Raw genomic sequence first — 20,189 nt, forward strand, 5'->3', positions numbered from 1 at the left:
TTTTTAAACTATTAAATAAATTATTGTATGTGTGTGTGTCTGTAAGTCCAGTACACATTGATATATAAAAACCTGTCTCACATCTGACTTAACCTCTCTCACCTGCCCATGCTCAGGCCTGACACAGGCAGGGACACCTGTGGAAGAGAAGGGGCATGATGAATGTCTTCACTCTCCATGCCCCGTCCCCTGTCCCACCCACTTTGCTGCTTCTCCTTGCTCAGCAATGTGGAGGGGAGGCAGGGGTCAAAGGGTCTTACAAGACTGGTGGGTTTGTTGTCATCTGTGTGACAAATACCCAAATGTTGGTTATTTTTTTCTCCTGGGGAGCTTTTGTGCGTCCCTCAGAGACAGCTTACTACACCAAGAGGGTACTTTGTTCTCTGATATTTGGGCTGAAGTTTTACGATTCCTACCCTGGCTTCTATATCAACAATCACCCCATGAAGGCTGTTTTCCACCCTCTGAAGTCGGTATCTTTGGTCAATACCTTTAAAAGACCTCTCTACTCCACCTGCCTCATGACTTTGAAAAAACTCAGTACCTTTTCTGTGCTGAAGTCTGGAAGCGCATGTCTCTCCCTCCACAGGGCCCCTCTTACAGTCCTCCCTTTAGGCCAAGTTTTCTTAACCTCCATGCTATTGACATTTGGGGCTAGATAATTCTTTGTTGTGGGGGATTTTCCTGTGCATTTTAGGATGTTTAGTGGCATCCTTGGCCTCTACCCGTTATTTAACAGTAGCACGCCCCCATCAACCAAAACAAGAATGTCTCCAGAACTCGCCCGATGACCCCTGGAAGGCAAATGGCCTGGTTGAGAGCCACAGCACTAGGCTAACAACACTCCTCAAATGAATTGCCATTTCCTAATCTCCTTACCATTCTGCTAATTATCAGGCTGCGTGATGGGGTTTAGGTGATAATCAAATACACATTGGAGACTGCCCCTTAGCAAGCCCTGCACAGAGGGTCTGATAGATAAATATCATGAGAATATGTGGGCATGTGACACCCATTTTTTCAGAAGGAACTCTGCAATCTTGAGATAATAGGAAAATTCTTACATCAATGAAAATCAGTGTAAGCCTACACTGTCTCCCACATTTAAAAATCTGGGCCTAAGGACAGTGAGAGTAGGGGTAAAGGAGATTTTAATTTGTTTATTTTTTGATTTTATTATTGACTATTTTTTATTATTCAAGCATTTGGATTAAAATTTGTATTTTTTAAAGAAAGAATCATAATTCTTCCATAGCTACATGAAGAAGGACATTTTAAGTTTTTGTAAGATTTTGATTTTGGTTTCATGGCTAAGATATGAAAGGAGGGTCAAGAAAAAGGGAAAAAAAGAGAGAGGCAAAAAGTTAAAAGGGAGAGGAGGTTAAAACTTACCTTGTTTCATCGATATAAACTGCTTCCAGCACAGATGCTGCATATTCAATATTCTTCTTTAAGTCTACGATGTTAACATCACCTTTTTCCAGCTGCTTCACTAAGCATCTTAGTCTGTTTCCAAAAGTTAGCCAAAAAGAAAGAAAAATAAAAAGAGATTTATCATAACTGTATGGAAAATAGTCCAATATTAAATATACAAATCGGGTTAAACTTTCAGTATATCTTTCCAGGTCATTAAATAGAAATATTTTTAGGTATATTTGGGGTATAATTAAGATCAGTCTTTATCACTTAAATGACTCAGAAATTATATTCACCTCTTAATAATACTAGGGCTATAGGTTGCTAGTTTAGGTACCATATTTCAAACATAGTTTTTCTGAAAATTCAAAACAATATAGGTATTTTCATAAAAGTATTTCTAACAGTAGAATTTACTTTATGGCTGTTTTGCTTCTTCAGAGTTGGCACTAAGAGAATATTTAAAGTCTACTCTTTTGACTACCACTGTAGCAATTATTCACTGTATATAGCAGTAAAAACAAAAATAAAAGGCAAAAGATTCAAGAAAATATAATTAAGATGAGAAAAAAATATATGTATGCATGCTTAGTATTTTTACTGCAATGGTTTTTCACTTGAAGGAAAACTGTAAAATATTTTCTCTTGTTTTTGCCCATGGGATGATGTATCCCAATTGTTTGAGAAATTTTAAAACATGCCTGGACTTCTGACTCACAGAAACTGTGATGTAATTAATACTATTGTTTTAAGTCACTAAATTTTGGGATAATTTTTTATGCAGCAATAGATATCTCATGGAGTGAGATAATACAAATTACCTCAATAAGTTTCTAACACTTTAAAAAACTTCTATGCATTAATTATAAATCCAGTGTTTCTGAAGATACTGCCCTTTACTAGGCAGAAAAAGAGAATATATTCTTTAGTCAGTACACACTATAAATAAACATTGTGAAGACAATTTACCCATTTTCCTAAATCAGCAGACAGAATTTAATTCCATTCCTAAGAAAATGTATTTCAGAGAGAATGGAGTGTATCTACTTTTAGGCACTGTCTTAAAGATAGTGTAACGGATTTTCAGAAAATTCACTTTGGGTGATTTCCAATATCAAGGTTTAGGGTATAAAGGCAAGTTAAAAATTTCAGCAAGGGTATCTGACATTTCTCCATCCATAAGAAATACTTTATTTCTCCATGAAAGAAAGCCACACCTAGATTAAAACTTCTTATTCAGGAAGTTACAAAGAATTACTTTTTGTACCATATACTTTTGTATGATAAAATATTAGCAGACAACAACATTGCCAAATAAATTCCATGTATCAATAAACAAGTCTTATTTGTACAGAGTCAGCAAACTAAAACAAAACAAAAATAATAACTAAAACAGGTTACTTAGAAAGAAAAAATTAAGCCTGGCTTTGAGGTTTGTGTAAAACACCGAATGTGATGATAAAGGAGCAACACATAGAATTTTGAGGGATTTTTGTAATGCTTATGACCCAAGCACATTATACTTATATTTTATGTGGGAAGCAAAAGAAAAAGTGCCATACTTTGCAATGGCTTAAAAATATTCCACTCATGTATCCTTCTTGTGAAAAGTGTTTGGTATAGCTTGGCTGTACGGCTTTGCTGTATTTGGTTGTATGATGTGGTCTTAAAAACCATGTGAACTTCAGATGGTTGCCTTTCATTCTTTCTGAATAACTGAACTCTTTTATTATTTAAGTTAGCAATTTTCACTACTAAAAAACTACATTTTCCAGGTTGTCTCAAAGCTACGTATGGTCAAATGACTGCATTCTGGTTAAGGAGAATAAGAAGGTCATTGAGTAAGACTTTCAGAACAATTATTTTGAAGAGGGCTAACTCAGCTAGAAGGGATTCTCTTTTACCCTTGCCTGTTACTTACTGCCTGGAATGCAGTGGAACTGTCTGAAAGTCCAGGAGCTATATAGGATCATAAAGTGATCTGACTAAAGGAAGCTACCCACTAAGAATGGCAGAGAAGGAAGAAGGAATTGGTCTGGGTCCCAATGCTGTGAATCCACCTGAATGAAATCACCTACATCTGAACTTACTTCATGAGAGAACAAAAAAAAAAATGTTATGTTCAAGCCACTATTATTTTGAGATTTCTTTTTCTTTTTTCTTTTTAATTTTTGAATTTTATTTTATTTATTTTTTTATACAGCAGGTTCTTATTAGTCATCAATTTTATACACATCAGTGTATACATGTCAATCCCAATCTCCCAATTCATCACACCACCACACCCACCCCCCGCCGTTTTCCCCCCTTGGTGCCCATACATTTGTTCTCTACGTCTGTGTCTCAACTTCTTCCCTGCAAACCGGTTCATCTGTACCATTTTTCTAGGTTCCACATACATATATTAATATACGATATTTGTTTTTCTCTTTCTGACTTCCTTCCTTCCTCTGCAATTTTTTGGAAGTGTTTGAGAAGGATGGGTGTTAGCTCTTCTCTAAATGTTTGATAGAAATCACCTGTGAAGCCATCTGGTCCTGGACTTTTGTTTGTTGGAATATTTTTAATCACAGTTTCAATTTCATTACTTGTGATTGGTCTGTTCATATTTTCTATTTCTTCCTGGTTCAGTCTTGGAAGGTTATACCTTTCTAAGAATTTGTCCATTTCTTCCAGGTTGTCCATTTTATTGGCATAGAGTTGCTTGTAGTAATCTCTTAAGAGGCTTTGCATTTCTGCAGTGTCTGTTGTAACTTCTCCTTTTTCATTTCTAATTTTATTGATTTGAGTCCTCTCCCTTTTTTTCTTGATGAGTCTGGCTAATGGTTTATCAAATTTGTTTATCTTTTCAAAGAACCAGCTTTTAGTTTTATTGATCTTTGCTATTGTTTTCTTTGTATCTATTTCATTTATTTCTGCTCTGATCTTTATGATTTCTTCCCTTCTACTAACTTTGGGTTTTGTTTGTTCTTCTTTCTCTAGTTCCTTTAGGTGTAAGGTTAGATTGTTTATTTAAGATTTTTCTTGTTTCTTGAGGTAGGCTTGTATAGCTATAAACCTCCCTCTTAGAACTGCTTTTGCTGCATCCCATAGGTTTTGGATCATTGTGTTTTCATTGTCATTTGTCTCTAGGTATTTTTTGATTTCCTCTTTGATTTCTTCAGTGATCTCTTGGTTATTTAGTAACGTATTGTTTAGCCTCCATGTGTTTGTGTTTTTTACGTTTTTTTCCCCTGTAATTCATTTCTAACCTCAAAGCGTTGTGGTCAGAAAAAATGCTTGATATGATTTCAATTTTCTTAAATTTACTGAGGCTTGATTTGTGACCTAAGATGTTGTCTATCCTGGAGAATGTTCCGTGCACACTTGAGAAGAAAGTGTAATCTGCTGTTTTTGGATGGAATGTCCTATAAATATCAATTAAATCTATCTGGCCTATTGTGTCATTTAAAGCTTGTGTTTCCTTATTAATTTTCTGTCTGGATGATCTGTCCATTGGTGTAAGTGAGGTGTTAAAGTCCCCCACTATTATTGTGTTACTGTCGATTTTCTCTTTTATAGCTGTTAGCAGTTGCCTTATGTATTGAGGTGCTCCTATTTTGGGTGCATATATATTTATAATTGTTATATCATCTTCTGGTGTTGATCCTTTGATCATTATGTAGTGTCCTTCCTTGTCTCTTGTAACATTCTTTATTTTAAAGTCTATTTTATCTGATATGAGTATTGCTACTCCAGCTTTCTTTTGATTTCCCCTTGCATGGAATATCTTTTTCCATCCCCTCACTTTCAGTCTGTATGTGTCCCTAGGTCTGAAGTGGGTGTCTTGTAGACAGCATATAGATGGGTCTTGTTTTTGTATCCATTCAGCAAGCCTGTGTCTTTTGGTTGGAGCATTTAATCCATTCATTTTTAAGGTAATTATCGATATATATGTTCCTATGACCATTTTCTTAATTGTTTTGAGTTTGTTTTTGTAGGCCATTTTCTTCTCTTGTGTTTCCCACTTAGAGAAATTCCTTTAGCATTTGTTGTAGAACTGGTTTGGTGGTGCTGAATTCTCTTAGCTTTTGCTTGTCTGTAAAGCTTTTGATTTCTCCATCGAATCTGAATGAGATCCTTGCTGGGTAGAGTAATCTTGGTTGTAGTTTCTTCCCTTTCATCACTTTAAATATATCATGCCACTCCCTTCTGGTTTGTAGAGTTTCTGCTGAGAAATCAGCTGTTAACCTTATGGGAGTTCCCTTGTATGTTAGTTGTCGTTTTTCCCTTGCTGCTTTCAGTAATTTTTCTTTGTCTTTAATTTTTGCCAATTTGATTACTATGTGTCTTAGCATGTTTCTCCTTGGGTTTATCCCGTATGGGACTCTCTGTGCTTCCTGGACTGGGTGCTTATTTCCTTTCCCATGTTAGGGAAGTTTTCGACTATAATCTCTTCAAATATTTTCTTGGGTCCTTTCTCTCTCTCTTCTCCTTCTGGGACCCCTATAATGCGAATGTTTTTGCGTTTAATGTTGTCCCAGAGGTCTCTTAGAGTGCCTTCATTTCTTTTCATTCTTTTTTCTTTAGTCTGTTCCGCAGCAGTGAATTCCACCATTCTGTCTTCCAGGTCATTTATCCATTCTTCTGCCTCAGTTATTCTGCTATTGATTCCTTCTAGTGTAGTTTTCATTTCAGTTATTGTATTGTTCATCTCTGTTTGTTTGTTCTTTAATTCTTCTAGGTCTTTGTTAAACATTTCTTGCATCTTCTCGATCTTTGCCTCCATTCTTTTTCCGAGGTCCTGGATCATCTTCATTATCATTATTCTGAATTATTTTTCTGGAAGGTTGCCTATCTCCACTTCATTTAGTTGTTTTTCTGGGGTTTTATCTTATTCCTTCATCTGGTACATAGCCCTCTGCCTTTTCATTTGTCTATCTTTCTGTGAATGTCGTTTTTGTTCCACAGGCTGCAGGATTGTAGTTTTTCTTGCTTCTGCTGTCTGCCCTTTGGTGGATGAGGCTACCTAAGAGGCTTGTGCAAGTTTTCTGATGGGAGGGACTGGTCTTGAGATTTCTTTTAAATGCAGCTGAACCCAATCCTAACTGATAAATCAAATGAATAAGAAATGAATCTAATTATGGTCTTTTCTGGGTATATGCCCAGTAGTGGGATTGCTGGGTCATATGGTAGTTCTATTTTTAGTTTCTTAAGGAACCTCCATACTATTTTCCATAATACATTCACCCTAATGTTCCTAGCAGCACTATTTGCAATAGCCAGAACAAGGAAGCAACTTAATGTCCATCGACAGAGAAATGGATAAAGAAGAGGTGGTATATATATATACAATGGAATATTACTCAGCCATAAAAAGGAATGAAATCAGGTCATTTGTAGAGATGTGGATGAACCTAGAGCCTGTCATACAGAGTGAAGTAAATCAGAAAGAGAAAAACAAATATTGTATATTAATGCATATGTGTGGAACATAGAAAAATGGTATAGATCATCCTATTTGCAAAGCAGAAATAGAGACACAGACATAGAGAACAAATGTATAGAAACCAAGGGGGAAAGGGGGGTGGGTGGGAGGAATTAGGAGATTGGGATTGACACATATACACTATTGATACTATGTATAAAATAGATAACTAAGGAGAACATATTCTGTAGCACAGGGAAGTCTACTTAATGCACTGTGGTGACCTGAATGGGAAGGGGGTCCAAAAGGGAGGGGATATATGTATATGCATGGCTGATTCATTTTGCTGTACAGTAGAAACTAACACAACATTGTAAAGCAACTCTACTCCAATAAAAATTAATTTAAAAAAATGAATCAAAATAAGGAACTCAAGAATAGAGAAATTTTTATATAAAATGAGAGAGGACACTCCTGGTAAACTATACTCAGGTTCACTCCCTAACTAATGACAGCCTGCAGTTGTTCCCAGGGAGTCATCCATCAGCAGATCACATGTGATGAAACCTGGGACATCAAAAGGCTCTAATACTTACACAATGAACATGCTTTTTCACAGAGATATCTTGATGTAGTTTAAAACCAACAAACATTATAAATTGTTATATGTTAATAGGGGTAATAACCTGTAATCTGACACGAAAAATAGCTTTGAAAAATCTTAATAGGGGTATAAACCTAGAATCTAACACAAGAAATAGCTTTGAAAAAAATACTCCAAAAAAGTTTTACCACCCAACTAGAAAAACTAATTAGATATGGTTATAACTCTGTAAAACAATAGCCACCTATACACAGACACACACAGACACACACGCAGACACACACACACTCTCATACACACACCTCTAAACTCACTATGTCAACACCAAAAAACCAGAAATATATTTTGGAGGGTTACTAGGACTTCCTTTATCTCCTTTGCCAGTATGCACAAAATTTCCTTTAGTGAGTACACATTTCTATTTACATAAAAAGAAAAACCTTTGTATTGTAAAAAGATTATTTATAATTAAAACAGATGTTAAGGAAACAATTTATATATTTGTTATTTCAATTGTGAATTTGCTTTTGTAATCAATTTATGCATACAGTAATCCCCAACAATCTTATTTAGGCTTTAGTTTCCCTTTGTAGATAATACAAGGCCAAACATTATCATGAATCATTTTCAAATGATCATACATTCTAAACTGGTGGGTTCCAAAGCATTAAGGCTTTACTGAATATACCTGTACATATTTTTTATTTTTTTAAAGAAGATATAGACTATTTGCCTAATTCCTAAACTATCCTATGAGCAAATTCTCAGAACTGAAGAAGAAATCACAAAGTCATATGATAAAATAAATAAGTTCCCTAAATTTAGTAAAAACTCTTTTAAATAATGATTTGGTTTCTTTCATCAGAGTAAGCAAGCCGAGTGAAAAACAGTATAGTAATACCAGGACTAGGTATATTCTACTGGTTCCCGAAGCTTAAGATAAGTATATGTACTTTACGTTCTAACTTGAGCAGTTTCTGGCCCAGCCATTCAGCAATCTGTGGATAGAGACTCCACTGGCTACCCTGCACAGTAGCAAACAAGAGCTGTTCTATCAAACAGCATAGACCAGCTGTTTGTAAGCAGATAATATTGCCAAGAAGGTATTAAAACCCAAGTCTGTTAAATAAATAATTATTTAGTATTTATTACTGCACCTGGGGCTGTGTTAGAAAAATTGTGTATATGAACACATATAAGAATGCATATATATGGATACACACACGTAATGCACCACAGTACCTGTCTTCAAGATATGTGCAATCTCTGGGAATGGCATGACTTATGCAAATAATGTTGTGAAATGTTGGAATACATACACTTCCCATTACTTCTTTTCCCTAATTTCCAAGCAAACTGATTTATTCACCGTGCCTCAAACACTCTCACATCATCCTAGATTCAAGTTCTTATTTCTTACTGAAATCCCTCTCTCCCATATCCCATCTTTAACTGTCTGAATCATGTTTAATTACCAGGCATATCTGGGATGCTATCTATATCATAGGTACTTAGAAGATTTCTATCCACTGTGATCTCTCGACTTAGAAACTAAACCACACTTCATTTATCCCTCACTTATGAAATTGATATTTCTCTGGCTTTCACTATAATTTTAATAAACTAAACCACACTTCATTTATCCCTCACTTATGAAATTGATATTTCTCTGGCTTTCACTATAATTTTAATATTTTGTGCATGATGTTTTCCCAACTGATTTTTCAGCCAATAAAAAAATTGCAAGGCCTGCAAAGAAGGAACACTGATCCATAATGAGGATAAAAATCAGTCAGTCAAAACTGACCCAAAAACTACAAAGATGATAGAATAAGTAAGCAAGGATGTTAAAAGTTACAATTAAAACAATAACATACTACTCAATACTCTGTAATGGCCTGTATGGGAAAAGAACCTAAAAAAAAGAGTAGATACACACACACACACACATATATATATATATATATATATATGTATAACTGATTCACTTTGTTGTACACCTGAAACTAACAAAACATTGTAAATCAACTATACTCCAATAAAAGTTTTAAAAAAATAACATAAACAACATTATGCCAATAAATTCAACAACTCAGACAAAATAAACAATTTCCTTAAAAGATGCAAGCTACTAAATTTCAAAAAGAAATTAATAAACTGAATTTGTAGTTAAAAACTTTCACACAAAGAAAACTTCAGGCCCAAATGACTTCATTGGCGAATTCCTACGAACATTTAATGAAGTAATAATACCTATTCCCTACAGACTTTTCCAGAAAAAGAATCCCAACTCATTCTAGGAGTACAAAATTACCCTTATAACAAAACCAGATGAAAACATTAAAAGAAGAAAAAGCAGCAGCAGCAGTAACATATTAATGAATATGTCTCATGAACATAAATGTAAACATTTCTTAACATTTTAAGAAATCAAGTCCACCAGTACATAAAAGAATACTGCATCATAAAAGAGATTTATCTCAGGAATGAAAAGTTGTTATAAAATTGAAAAATTAATCAATGTAATTCACTATATTAAGAGACTAAGAAAAGCCATATGATCATCTTAATAAATACTCAAACAGTATTAGACAAAATCCAACATCAATTGCTGATTGAAACTCTTAGTATTTTAGGAATAGAGGGGAGCCTACAAAAATCTACAGCTAATGTCATAAATAATGTTAAATGACTGAATGCTTTCCTTCAAAAATCAGGAACAAGGCTCTAGTCTCACCACAGATATTCATAATTTCATCGGATCTTTCAGCCAAAGCTATAAGGCAAGAATAAAAGCTATCCAGACTGGAAAGAAAGAAATAAAGCTGTCTTTGTTCACAGACAACATGATTGTCTAAGTAGAAAATCTGATGAAATATAACAAAAAGTTACTAGAAGTAATAAAAAGTAATAAATGATTGTAACAAGTTTACAATATAAAAAAGATACAAAAATAATATCATTCTATATAATAATAATGAACAATCTGAAATTAAAATGAAAAGCAATACCATTTACAATAGTACTGAAATGTAAAATTCTTAGATATAAATCTGACAAAGTATGTGCAAGCCCTATACACTGAAAACTATAGAACATTGCTGAATGGAATAAAGGTAGACCTAAATAAATGAAGAGATGCACCATGTTTATGGATTGAAAGACCCAATATTGTTAACATGTCATTTCTCCACAAATTTATCTATAGATTCAATACAACACCAGTAAATATCCCAGCAGGCTTTTTGTTTTTGTATATATTGACATGCTGATTCTGAAATTCACATAGAATCAAGGAGCTAAAATAGTCAAAACAAATTTTACAAAAACAACAAAGTTGGGGGATTTACACTACTTCAAGACTTATAAGACTTCAAGACATTTTAAAGCTACAGTACTCAGTACAGTATAAATGGCATAATATAGTACATTATTAACAAAAAGATAGTACAACAGATCAATGGAACAGAATATAAAGTCTAAAAATAGACCCCCAATATATAGTCAATTTATTTCAGAAAAAGATGCAATGATAATCTAGAGGAAAAAGGATAACCTTTACAACAAATTGTGCTGGATCATTAAAAATGTCCATGTGTAAAAGGAACTTTGATCCATACATGCATCACAGATTTAAATGTATATCTTAAAACTATAAACCTAGAAGAAAACATAGGAGAAAATCTTTTTGATCTTGAGTCATTCAAAGATGTCTTAGGTACAACACCTACGAAAAAAAAATAAGTTGAACTTCACCAATATTAAGAACTTCTGTTCTTCAAAAACATTGTTTCAAGAATTAAAAGACAAGCCACAGACTGGGAGAAAATATTTGCAAACCACATATCTGATAAAGGATTTTCAGAAAGCATATAAAGAACTTGCAAAACTCAATAATAACAAGATAAGCAATCCAATACAAAATCTGCCAATGATTTTTTTCTATCACCAAAAAAGATATATTCATGGCAAACATGAAAAGATGACCAAAATTACTGGTCACCAGAAGAAATTCAACCTAAAATAAGTGAGATATAATCAAATACCTATTGGAATGACTAAAATTAAAATAACTGATCATACCAAATATTGGCAAAGATGTGAAGCAAGTTAAACTACATACACAGCTGTTGGGAATGTAAATAAGTACAATCACTTTGGAAAACAGTTTCTCAAAAAGTTACACATGTATCTACCATGCGACTCAACCACTCTATTCTTTGATGGAGAGAAAAAAAAATGTATGTCCTTACACATACTTGTACATAAACATCATAGCAGCTTTATTTGTAATAGCCCCAAACTGGAAACATCCCAAATGTTCATCCACAAGTAAATGGAAAAACAAATTGGGGCATATCCATCCAAAGAAGTTCTACTCAGCAATAAAAGGAATGAACTATTGATACACATAATGACAGGAGTGAATCTCAAATAATTATGCTGAGTGAAATACGATAGATGCATATGTATGATTCGATTTATATAAAATTTTTAAAATGTAAGCTATTCTTACAGTGACAGGAAGCAGATCAGAGGTTGCCTGGGAGTGAGGAGATGAAGGAGGAAAGGAGGGGAAGGGTTACAAAGGAGATGGAGGAAATTTTGAGGGTAATGGAAATGTTCATTTTCTTCATTGTGGTGATGGTTTCATAGGTGTACACAGATGTTCATACTTGTCAAATTATAAATTACACAGTGAAATATGTAATTTGAGATAGAAAAAGCATATATGCTAAATAGATGCTTCTGTTACATATCTTTATTTTTCATCAATTTTATTAAAATGCTTAAATTTTTAATATATACTATCATGAAAGGCATGATAAAAAAATCGAAAGTGGCATTAAACTGTTAATGATTTTTCTCCAAGGAGAATGACACTAATTTTGATAATTCATAAGGCTTTTTAAATCAGCCTGAATATTAGGTGCTGAACAGGCTTGGATGTTCGCAGCTTTTTGGTGGGACTTCCTTACCTTCTAATGATCAGAACATTTAAAAGAAGATAGAAATGAAAATAGAAACCATCTTTGAGAATAATTGATTGGATCTGTGATTCAATCAAGCAGTTGCAGAAGAAAAATAATTTCTACCTTTGAACAGAGTCCTGAGCTGTAGAAAATGATTATTTTTTTTATTCAAGTATAGAACCAACACTTTCTAAATGAAAAAATACTCAGTATAAAGGGATGTAGTTTTCAGAATCAAGCACTTCATATACTCTAAACTTACCTTCTGAGATTGCTACATGACCCTATCTTGCAAAAGGACCACCTACATGACTAAGAATATTATACTAAAAAATCCCGTGTGTCTATGCATGTCTTCATTAATTCTAGGATAAAAATGTCCAGGATATCCCTAATGCTGTAAAGCATGAATGATATGTACATTAATAATTTAAATTTAAAAGAGAGTTGATACTCATCATATTTCTGTCAATGTCCCCATTTTTGACCTAACTGAACAAAAGTGAGAAGGATATGGCTGTAAGAATGTCATCTTAAGAAGCAGAAAAGGTAAAGCTAAAAGAATATCTATAGTGATATTAACATTAACTTTAAATATGGCCATACTCAGGAGTGCACAGAAACGCAAATAGGTACTGCCAGAACTAGAAGCTGCTATGTCATTTTCTAAGTCCTGCATGCCTCTAATCCTAACATGATAAAAAATGATGATAAGAAGCCATTAAATAATGAAGTTGTGTTGTCTACTCTGTAGGTCAATGCTTAGGAAATTAAATTCTAACCTTAGTGTAAGAAGCAAGGCTTATAGATTTAAAGTCTTGTTAGTCTTTTTTCCCCCACAGAGGCCAATGTTATAATTGTAAAGCTCCTTGATACCTTTATTTTATAGAATAAATAATTCCCCCCAAAATTGGTATCATTGAAAAAAATGGGAACAATTGTATGGCAAACATTATTGCTCTTTAAAATATATTTACATTCTACATTTAAAGGAGCAAAATAACTCCACTGGAGAATATATAATGAAAAAGTATTTTTTTTAACATCTTTATTGGAGTATAGTTGCTTTACAATGTAAACAATGTAAACAACGTTTACCTCACTACAAATAACTCAATTTCATTTCTTTTTATGGCTGAGTAATATTCCATTGTATATAAGTGCCACATCTTCTTTATCCATTCATCTGTCGATGGACACTTAGGTTGCCTCTATGTCTTGGATATTGTAAATAGAGTTGCAATGAACATTGTGGTACATGACCCTTTTTAAAAATTTTTTAATTAATTAATTTATTTTTGGCTGCATTGGGTCTTCGTTGTTGCGCACGGGCTTTTCTCTAGTTGCGGTGAGCGGGGGCTACTCTTGTTTGCAGTGCACAGGCTTCTCATTGAAGTGGCTTCTCGTTGCAGAGCACGGGCTCTAGGCACACAGGTTTCTGTAGTTGTGGCACATGGGCTCAGTAGTTGTGGCTCGTGGGCTCTAGAGCACAGGCTCAGTAGCTGTGGCACATGGGCTCAGTTGCTCCACAGCATGTGGGATCTTCCCGGACCAGGGCTCGAAGCCATGTCTCCTGCACTGGCAGGCGGATTCTTAATCACTGCACCACCAGGGAAGTCCCACATGACCCTTTTTGAATTATGGTTTTCTCAGGGTATATGCCCAGTAGTGGGATTGCTGGGTCATATGGTAGTTCTATTTTTATTTTTTTAGGAACTTCCATACTGTTCTCCATAGTGGCTGTATCAATTTACATTCCCACCAACAGTGCAAGAGCGTTCCCTTTTCTCCACACCCTCTCCAGCATTTATTGTTTGTAGATTTTTTATGATGGCCATTCTGACCAGTGTGAGGTGATACCTCACTGTAGTTTTGATTTGCATTTCTCTAATGATTAGTGATGTTGAGCATCCTTTCATGTGTTTGTTGGCAATCTGTCTATCTTCTTTGGAGAAATGCCTATTTAGGTCTTCTGCCCATTTTTGGATTGGGTTGTTTGTTTTTTGATATTGAGCTGCATGAGCTGCTTATATATTTTGGAGATTAATCCTTTGTCCGTTGATTCGTTTGCAAATATTTTCTCCCATTCTGAGGGTTGTCTTTTCATCTTGTTTATGGTTTCCTTTGCTGTGCAAAAGCTTTGAAGTTTCATTAGGTCCCATTTGTTTATTTTTGTTTTTATTTCCATTTCTCTAGGAGGTGGGTCAAAAAGGATCTTGTTGTGATTTATATCATAGAGTGTTCTGACTATGTTTTCCTCTAAGAGTTTGACAGTGTCTAGCCTTACATTTAGGTCTTTAATCCATTTTGAGTTTATTTTTGTGTATGATGTTAGGAAGTGTTCTAATTTCATTCTTTTACATGTAGCTGTCCAGTTTTCCCAGCACCACTTATTGAAGAGGCTGTCTTTTCTCCACTGTATATTCTTGCCTCCTTCATCAAAGATAAGGTGACCGTATATGTCTGGGTTTATCTCTGGCCTTTCTATCCTGTTCCATTGATCTATATTTCTGTTTTTGTGCCAGCACCATACTGTCTTGATTACTTTAACTTTGTAATATAGTCTGAAGTCAGGGAGCCTGATTCCTCCAGCTCTGTTTTTCTTTCTCAGGATTACTTTGGCTATTTGGGGTCTTTTTGTTTCCATACAAATTGTGAAATTTTTTGTTCTAGTTCTGTGAACAATGCCATTGGTAATTTGATAGAGATTGCATTGAATCTGTAGATTGCTTTCGGTAATATAGTCATTTTCACAATGTTGATTCTTCCAATCCAGGAACATGGTATATCTCTCCATCTGTTTGTATCATCTTTAATTTCTTTCATCAGTGGCTTATAGTTTTCTGCATGCAGGTCTTTTGTCTCCTTAGGTAGGTTTATCCCTAGGTGGCCGTATCAATTTACATTCCCACCAACAGTGCAAAAGGGTTCCCTTGTCTCCACACCCTCTACAGCATTTATTGTTTGTAGATTTTTTGATGATGGCAATTCTGACCAGTGTGATGTGATACCTTATTGTAGTTTTGATTTGCATTTCTCTAATGATTAGCGATGTTGACCATCTGTATGTCTTCTTTGGTGAAATGTCTATTTAGGTCTTCTACCGCACTGTCTTTAGGCTCAAAACAAAAGGGTGAAAATCTTCTTAGAACTTTCAGATTACTTTCTCCACCCCAAGTAACAGGAGACTACCCTTTCCTATTCCTATAGCAAACCTGGAAAGGAGGAAGGACTGCCAGTTTGAAAACAGAGAGATTAAACAAAAGTCAGCATGTTGAGTGATGATACCCCAGGTTCCTTTCTCCCACCTGTTTACAGGATGAAGACTGAGGGATTCACTGCGGGAGAGACTGAAAAGACCCAGAGAAATGAAATTTTGGAAACAAACAGTTTGTACTTGCTGAAGCCCAGAAGGTGACAAGCACCAAGTATGACAAAGAGATTCTAATCACTTTTCAGAGCCACACTCTTTAATATTAATGGCCTGTCATCAATTTGCAAGCCTTGAAGGAAAACCTCAAACATGAAAGACATAGATATATTTAAACAAATAAAGAAACTTGAAGGAAACAGAAACAATACAGAGACCAAAGGAAAACATAAAAAAAAAAACAACCTGAGGGCTTCCCTGGTGGCGCAGTGGTTGAGAATCTGCCTGCCAATGCAGGGGACACGGGTTTGAGCCCTGGTCTGGGAGGATCCCACGTGCTGCGGGGCAACTGGGCCCGTGAGCCACAATTACTGAGCCTGCGTGTCTGGAGCCTGTGCTCCGCAACAAGAGAGGCCACGATAGTGAGAGGCCCGCGCACTGCGATGAGGAGTGGCCCCTGCTTGCCACAACTAAAGAAAGCCCTCGCACAGAAACAAAGACCCAACACAGCCAAAAAATAAATAAATTTAAAACAAACAAACAAACAAAAAAAAACAACCTGAATTGACCACAATGAGATATCACCTCACTCCTGTCAGAATGGCTGTCATCTGTTGGCAAGGATGTGGAGAAAGGGAACCCTAGTTCACTGATGGTGGGAATGTAAATTGGTACAGCCACTATGGAAAACAGTATGGAAGTTCCTGGGTATTTATCCAAAGAAAATGAAAACACGTATTTGAAAAGATATATGCACCTCAATGTTTATAGCAGCATTATTTATAATAGCCAAGATACGGAAGTTGCCTAAGTGCCCATCAACAGATGAATGGATAAAGAAGATGTGGTACATATATGCAATGGAATATTACTCAGCCATGAAAAAGAATGAAATTTTGTCATTTGCAACAACATGGATGGACCCGGAGGGTATTATGTTTAGTGAAATAAGTTGAACAGAGAAAGGCAAACACTGTGTTTTCATTTATATGTGGAATCTAAAAAATAAAACAGATGAATGAATATAACAAAACAGAAACAGACTCATAGATACAGAGAACTATTGGGTTGGCCAAAAAGTTCATTCGGAAAGCCCAAACGAACTTTTTGGCCAACCCAATATTTTATAATAACTTTAAATGGTGTATAATCTATAAAGATATTGAATCACTATGTGGTACACCTGAAACTAATATAACATTGTAAATTATACTTCAATTTAAAAAAACTGAGAAAAGTAAGGGAAGATTTATCCGTGAAACAAGAACATGATGGTACTTTTTAAAAATAGAATAAATGGTGATGAAAGAGTTCTTGGAAATTGAAACTGATGATTTATTACATACAAATGTCAACAGAAGGGGTAGAGGATAAAGTCTAATATGCCATAAAGTGGACAAAAAGACAACAAAATGAATAATAGAATAATAATGATAAGAAAATTAGAATGCTGGTTCAGGAGGTGTAATATCTAGCTAACTAAAGTTCTAGAAATCAGGAATGGAGGAAATTCTCAAAAAAAACCACCCAATTTTCTAGAACTAAGAATCTCCATTTTGAAAGAGCCTACTGGGGTCAGTCTCATGAGCATGAAACCTGATAGTCATAGAGGACCTTGAGCTTAGAAGGACCTCCCCACGCTTAGCTTAGTGCTCTGCTGTCATCATCCTGAAATTCTTAATAATTTTTGAACAAGAAGCCCTGCATTTTCATTTTGCACTGGGCCCTGGACATAATATAGCTGGTCCTGGGGTCAACCTACAATTCTATACTCAGCCAAACTATCAATCAAGTTTGAAGAAAGAATAAAGGCGTTTTCAGATACTCAATGAGTCTAAAAATTTGACTTTCTATGCATTCTATTTCAGAAAGCCACTGGGAGATACATTTGACCAAAACGAGAACATACACTAACTCTAATACAGATAAGTGAAGAAGGGAAGCCTCCAAAGGAGAGATATGTGCCCATCCTAGGAATTAACTAGTCTAGATTGAAGTAGGAGTACAGAGGAAAGGAAGTAGGGGGGAAGTCTCTGGGGGTGAAAATGGAACTGATGAACAATGGAACTGATGGGATGTTTGGAACTTTGTTTTGACAGATCAGTTGAGCATAAAATTATAAAAATACAATGATTATGAAATCAAGGAGAAAGAAAAATTTATACAAGATAGAAGTCATTTGATTGACACTATTTGATTGAGAAGTGAATAATATTTAGAAATTACACTGCTATAAACAGTAGTGACTTAAAAACAAAATAAGGTACAATAAAACTCTTTTGAGAAGATGAGGGTAGGGAAGTTGGTGAAATTAATGTACAAGAGCTATTCCTCTATTAACATTACAGATGTCAGTTGGTAAAGTTTGAAAATGATAAATCAAAAAATAGTAAAAGATATTATTTGGAAATATGTTAAAGAACAAATAACTAAACCGAACTAAACCATTGAGATTATTTAATTCTGGGAAATTGACTGCTGTTTTTTGATAATAATAAAAAGAGTTTTAATGAAATAATCCCCTATTAAAGTAGAATATTTGATATACTGCTCACAAAACAAGTGACAACTTAGAAGTCAGGTCCTATACTTGGTAATTTTGGAACCACTGACCATGACAAATTTAAAGGACTGAAAAATAACAAGATGTCAAAATTCATCTTGAATTGGAAGCAAAGCAAGACTTTAAAAGGGTACAAAATATTCCAATCATGAGTTGAGGGTTATGTTGAACTCTAGTCGTTCTAGCCTCTTTTGGATGCATAGTGAAGCCAAAGGAAAGAAGATTATACATGATAATTAAATATATACCTGTTCATCACATGTTCCAGGCTCATGGACTAAACTGACTGAAAACAGGCATGTATGTTTTAGATTTGAGGTAGACACAGAAAAGGAAATATATATGTGAAAAAAAGAAAGGGAGATATGGGGAAATATCAATAGTATAAAATATTAGAGCAGAGTGAACTATGATGGCTGAATTTATTACATATTTTTTGCAGAATCAGAGAAAGGGGAAAAGTATATTGAGCAGTGCTACAAAAATCAAATTAGAATGTAGTTTAAAAAGAATTAAAGTGAGTAGACAAGAGGTTGGGCATAAAAAGAGCATGATGAATCTGGGGTGCTCCTAAAGCAATAAGGGGCTAGAAACCAGAAAAGTCTATGATTGTATTGGCCGAGTAAAGCAACTTCAGCACCAGTTCCACCAAAAATAACAAAGGAATGTTCAAAAATGCGCTTGGGACATTTACTCCTAATTAATGCAGTACTTGTACCAACATGCTTCAAAAATACACTACCAGAGAAGGAAAATCATATTAAAATAGATTTTTAAAGAAATGTGCTTACAAAAATATAAAACTATGGAAAGAAAAGTCAACATGGAATTTTTCCAATTACAATAAATCATAAACATCAGAAAACCTAAGAAGCAGAAATATTTCCATGGCAAATACCATCAAAATCCTATCAGCGTGCAGAGAAGTAGAGAAGTCCTTCTGTCACTCTTGACACTCAGAGATAGAAAAATTGGGATCAATTAAAGAAGAGTGTCTTGAAAAAGCAATCCTTCTGTTGGGATGAAACTGGTGGCATAATAAGTGACCAAACTGACTTCTAATTAATTGATTGAGAAGATGGCTTTTATTGTGAAGGTTGCTGTATGTATTAGAAAAATTATTTTAGCCTTATTTGAATAATTCTCTCTCTCTCCTTCCCCCCCTTCTTCCCCTCCCCCTTTTCCTGTCCCTAACACTCTCCCTTTACCACCCTCCCTCCCTCCCAATCTCCCCCCCACCCATCTCTCTCCATGTTGTATATGAATACTCTGGATTTCAAGACACCACTAAAATTGGAGGACAAAAATTCATGTTTGATTTTGCTGAGTTTTCCTTGCCTCCATAGAAATGTAACTTTTATATACATGATCTCTCAGGATTGTTGGAAATAATTCTTTCCTTATGAGATCTTAGGAATGTTATATTGACATTGACAGAAGCAGTTCTGAGAATGCATCATCACTTGTATAAATTACTGAGTCTCAAATTTAGTATAGCTTAACAATAGGAATAAAAAAATAAACAAAAGACTCTCAAATGAATTAGTCACATTCTAACTAGGAAATAAAACAACTGTGAACATTTAAAACTGAGAATTCAGTTCTTGAAATTGATTACTGGGATGATGCAAGATGGTAAGACAACCAGGAGAATAGTGTAGGTCCCTCTAAATAAGCAACTACAGGAAGCTTTTGGAGGATCAAAGGAAAGAGGCAGTGTCCTCAGATCCTAGCACCTTTGGGGGTTCCTGCAGAAGAACGGAGCACCAGTGGTCCTGTCCAGAAGGGGCATCTGGAACCACAGAAGAGACACAGCTGATGCAAGAAGGTTTTCCTAAGTGCAGAGAGGGAGGGAG

General features: G+C 35.0%; 1 protein-coding gene across 3 annotated transcripts in view; it reads right to left on the reverse strand.

The window, feature by feature from the left end:
• Positions 1-20,189, reverse strand: part of PDE1A (phosphodiesterase 1A) — a 358,722-nt gene that overhangs the window by 108,559 nt on the left and 229,974 nt on the right. For all 3 annotated transcript variants that reach the window (XM_036859052.1, XM_036859050.1, XM_036859051.1), the window contains one exon: positions 1,393-1,506. In XM_036859052.1, the coding sequence (XP_036714947.1) occupies positions 1,393-1,506 (114 nt within the window). The remainder of the gene's footprint in view (positions 1-1,392; positions 1,507-20,189) is intronic.

Source organism: Balaenoptera musculus, chromosome 7, assembly GCF_009873245.2.
Source record: "Balaenoptera musculus isolate JJ_BM4_2016_0621 chromosome 7, mBalMus1.pri.v3, whole genome shotgun sequence".
Lineage (NCBI taxonomy): Eukaryota > Metazoa > Chordata > Mammalia > Artiodactyla > Balaenopteridae > Balaenoptera > Balaenoptera musculus.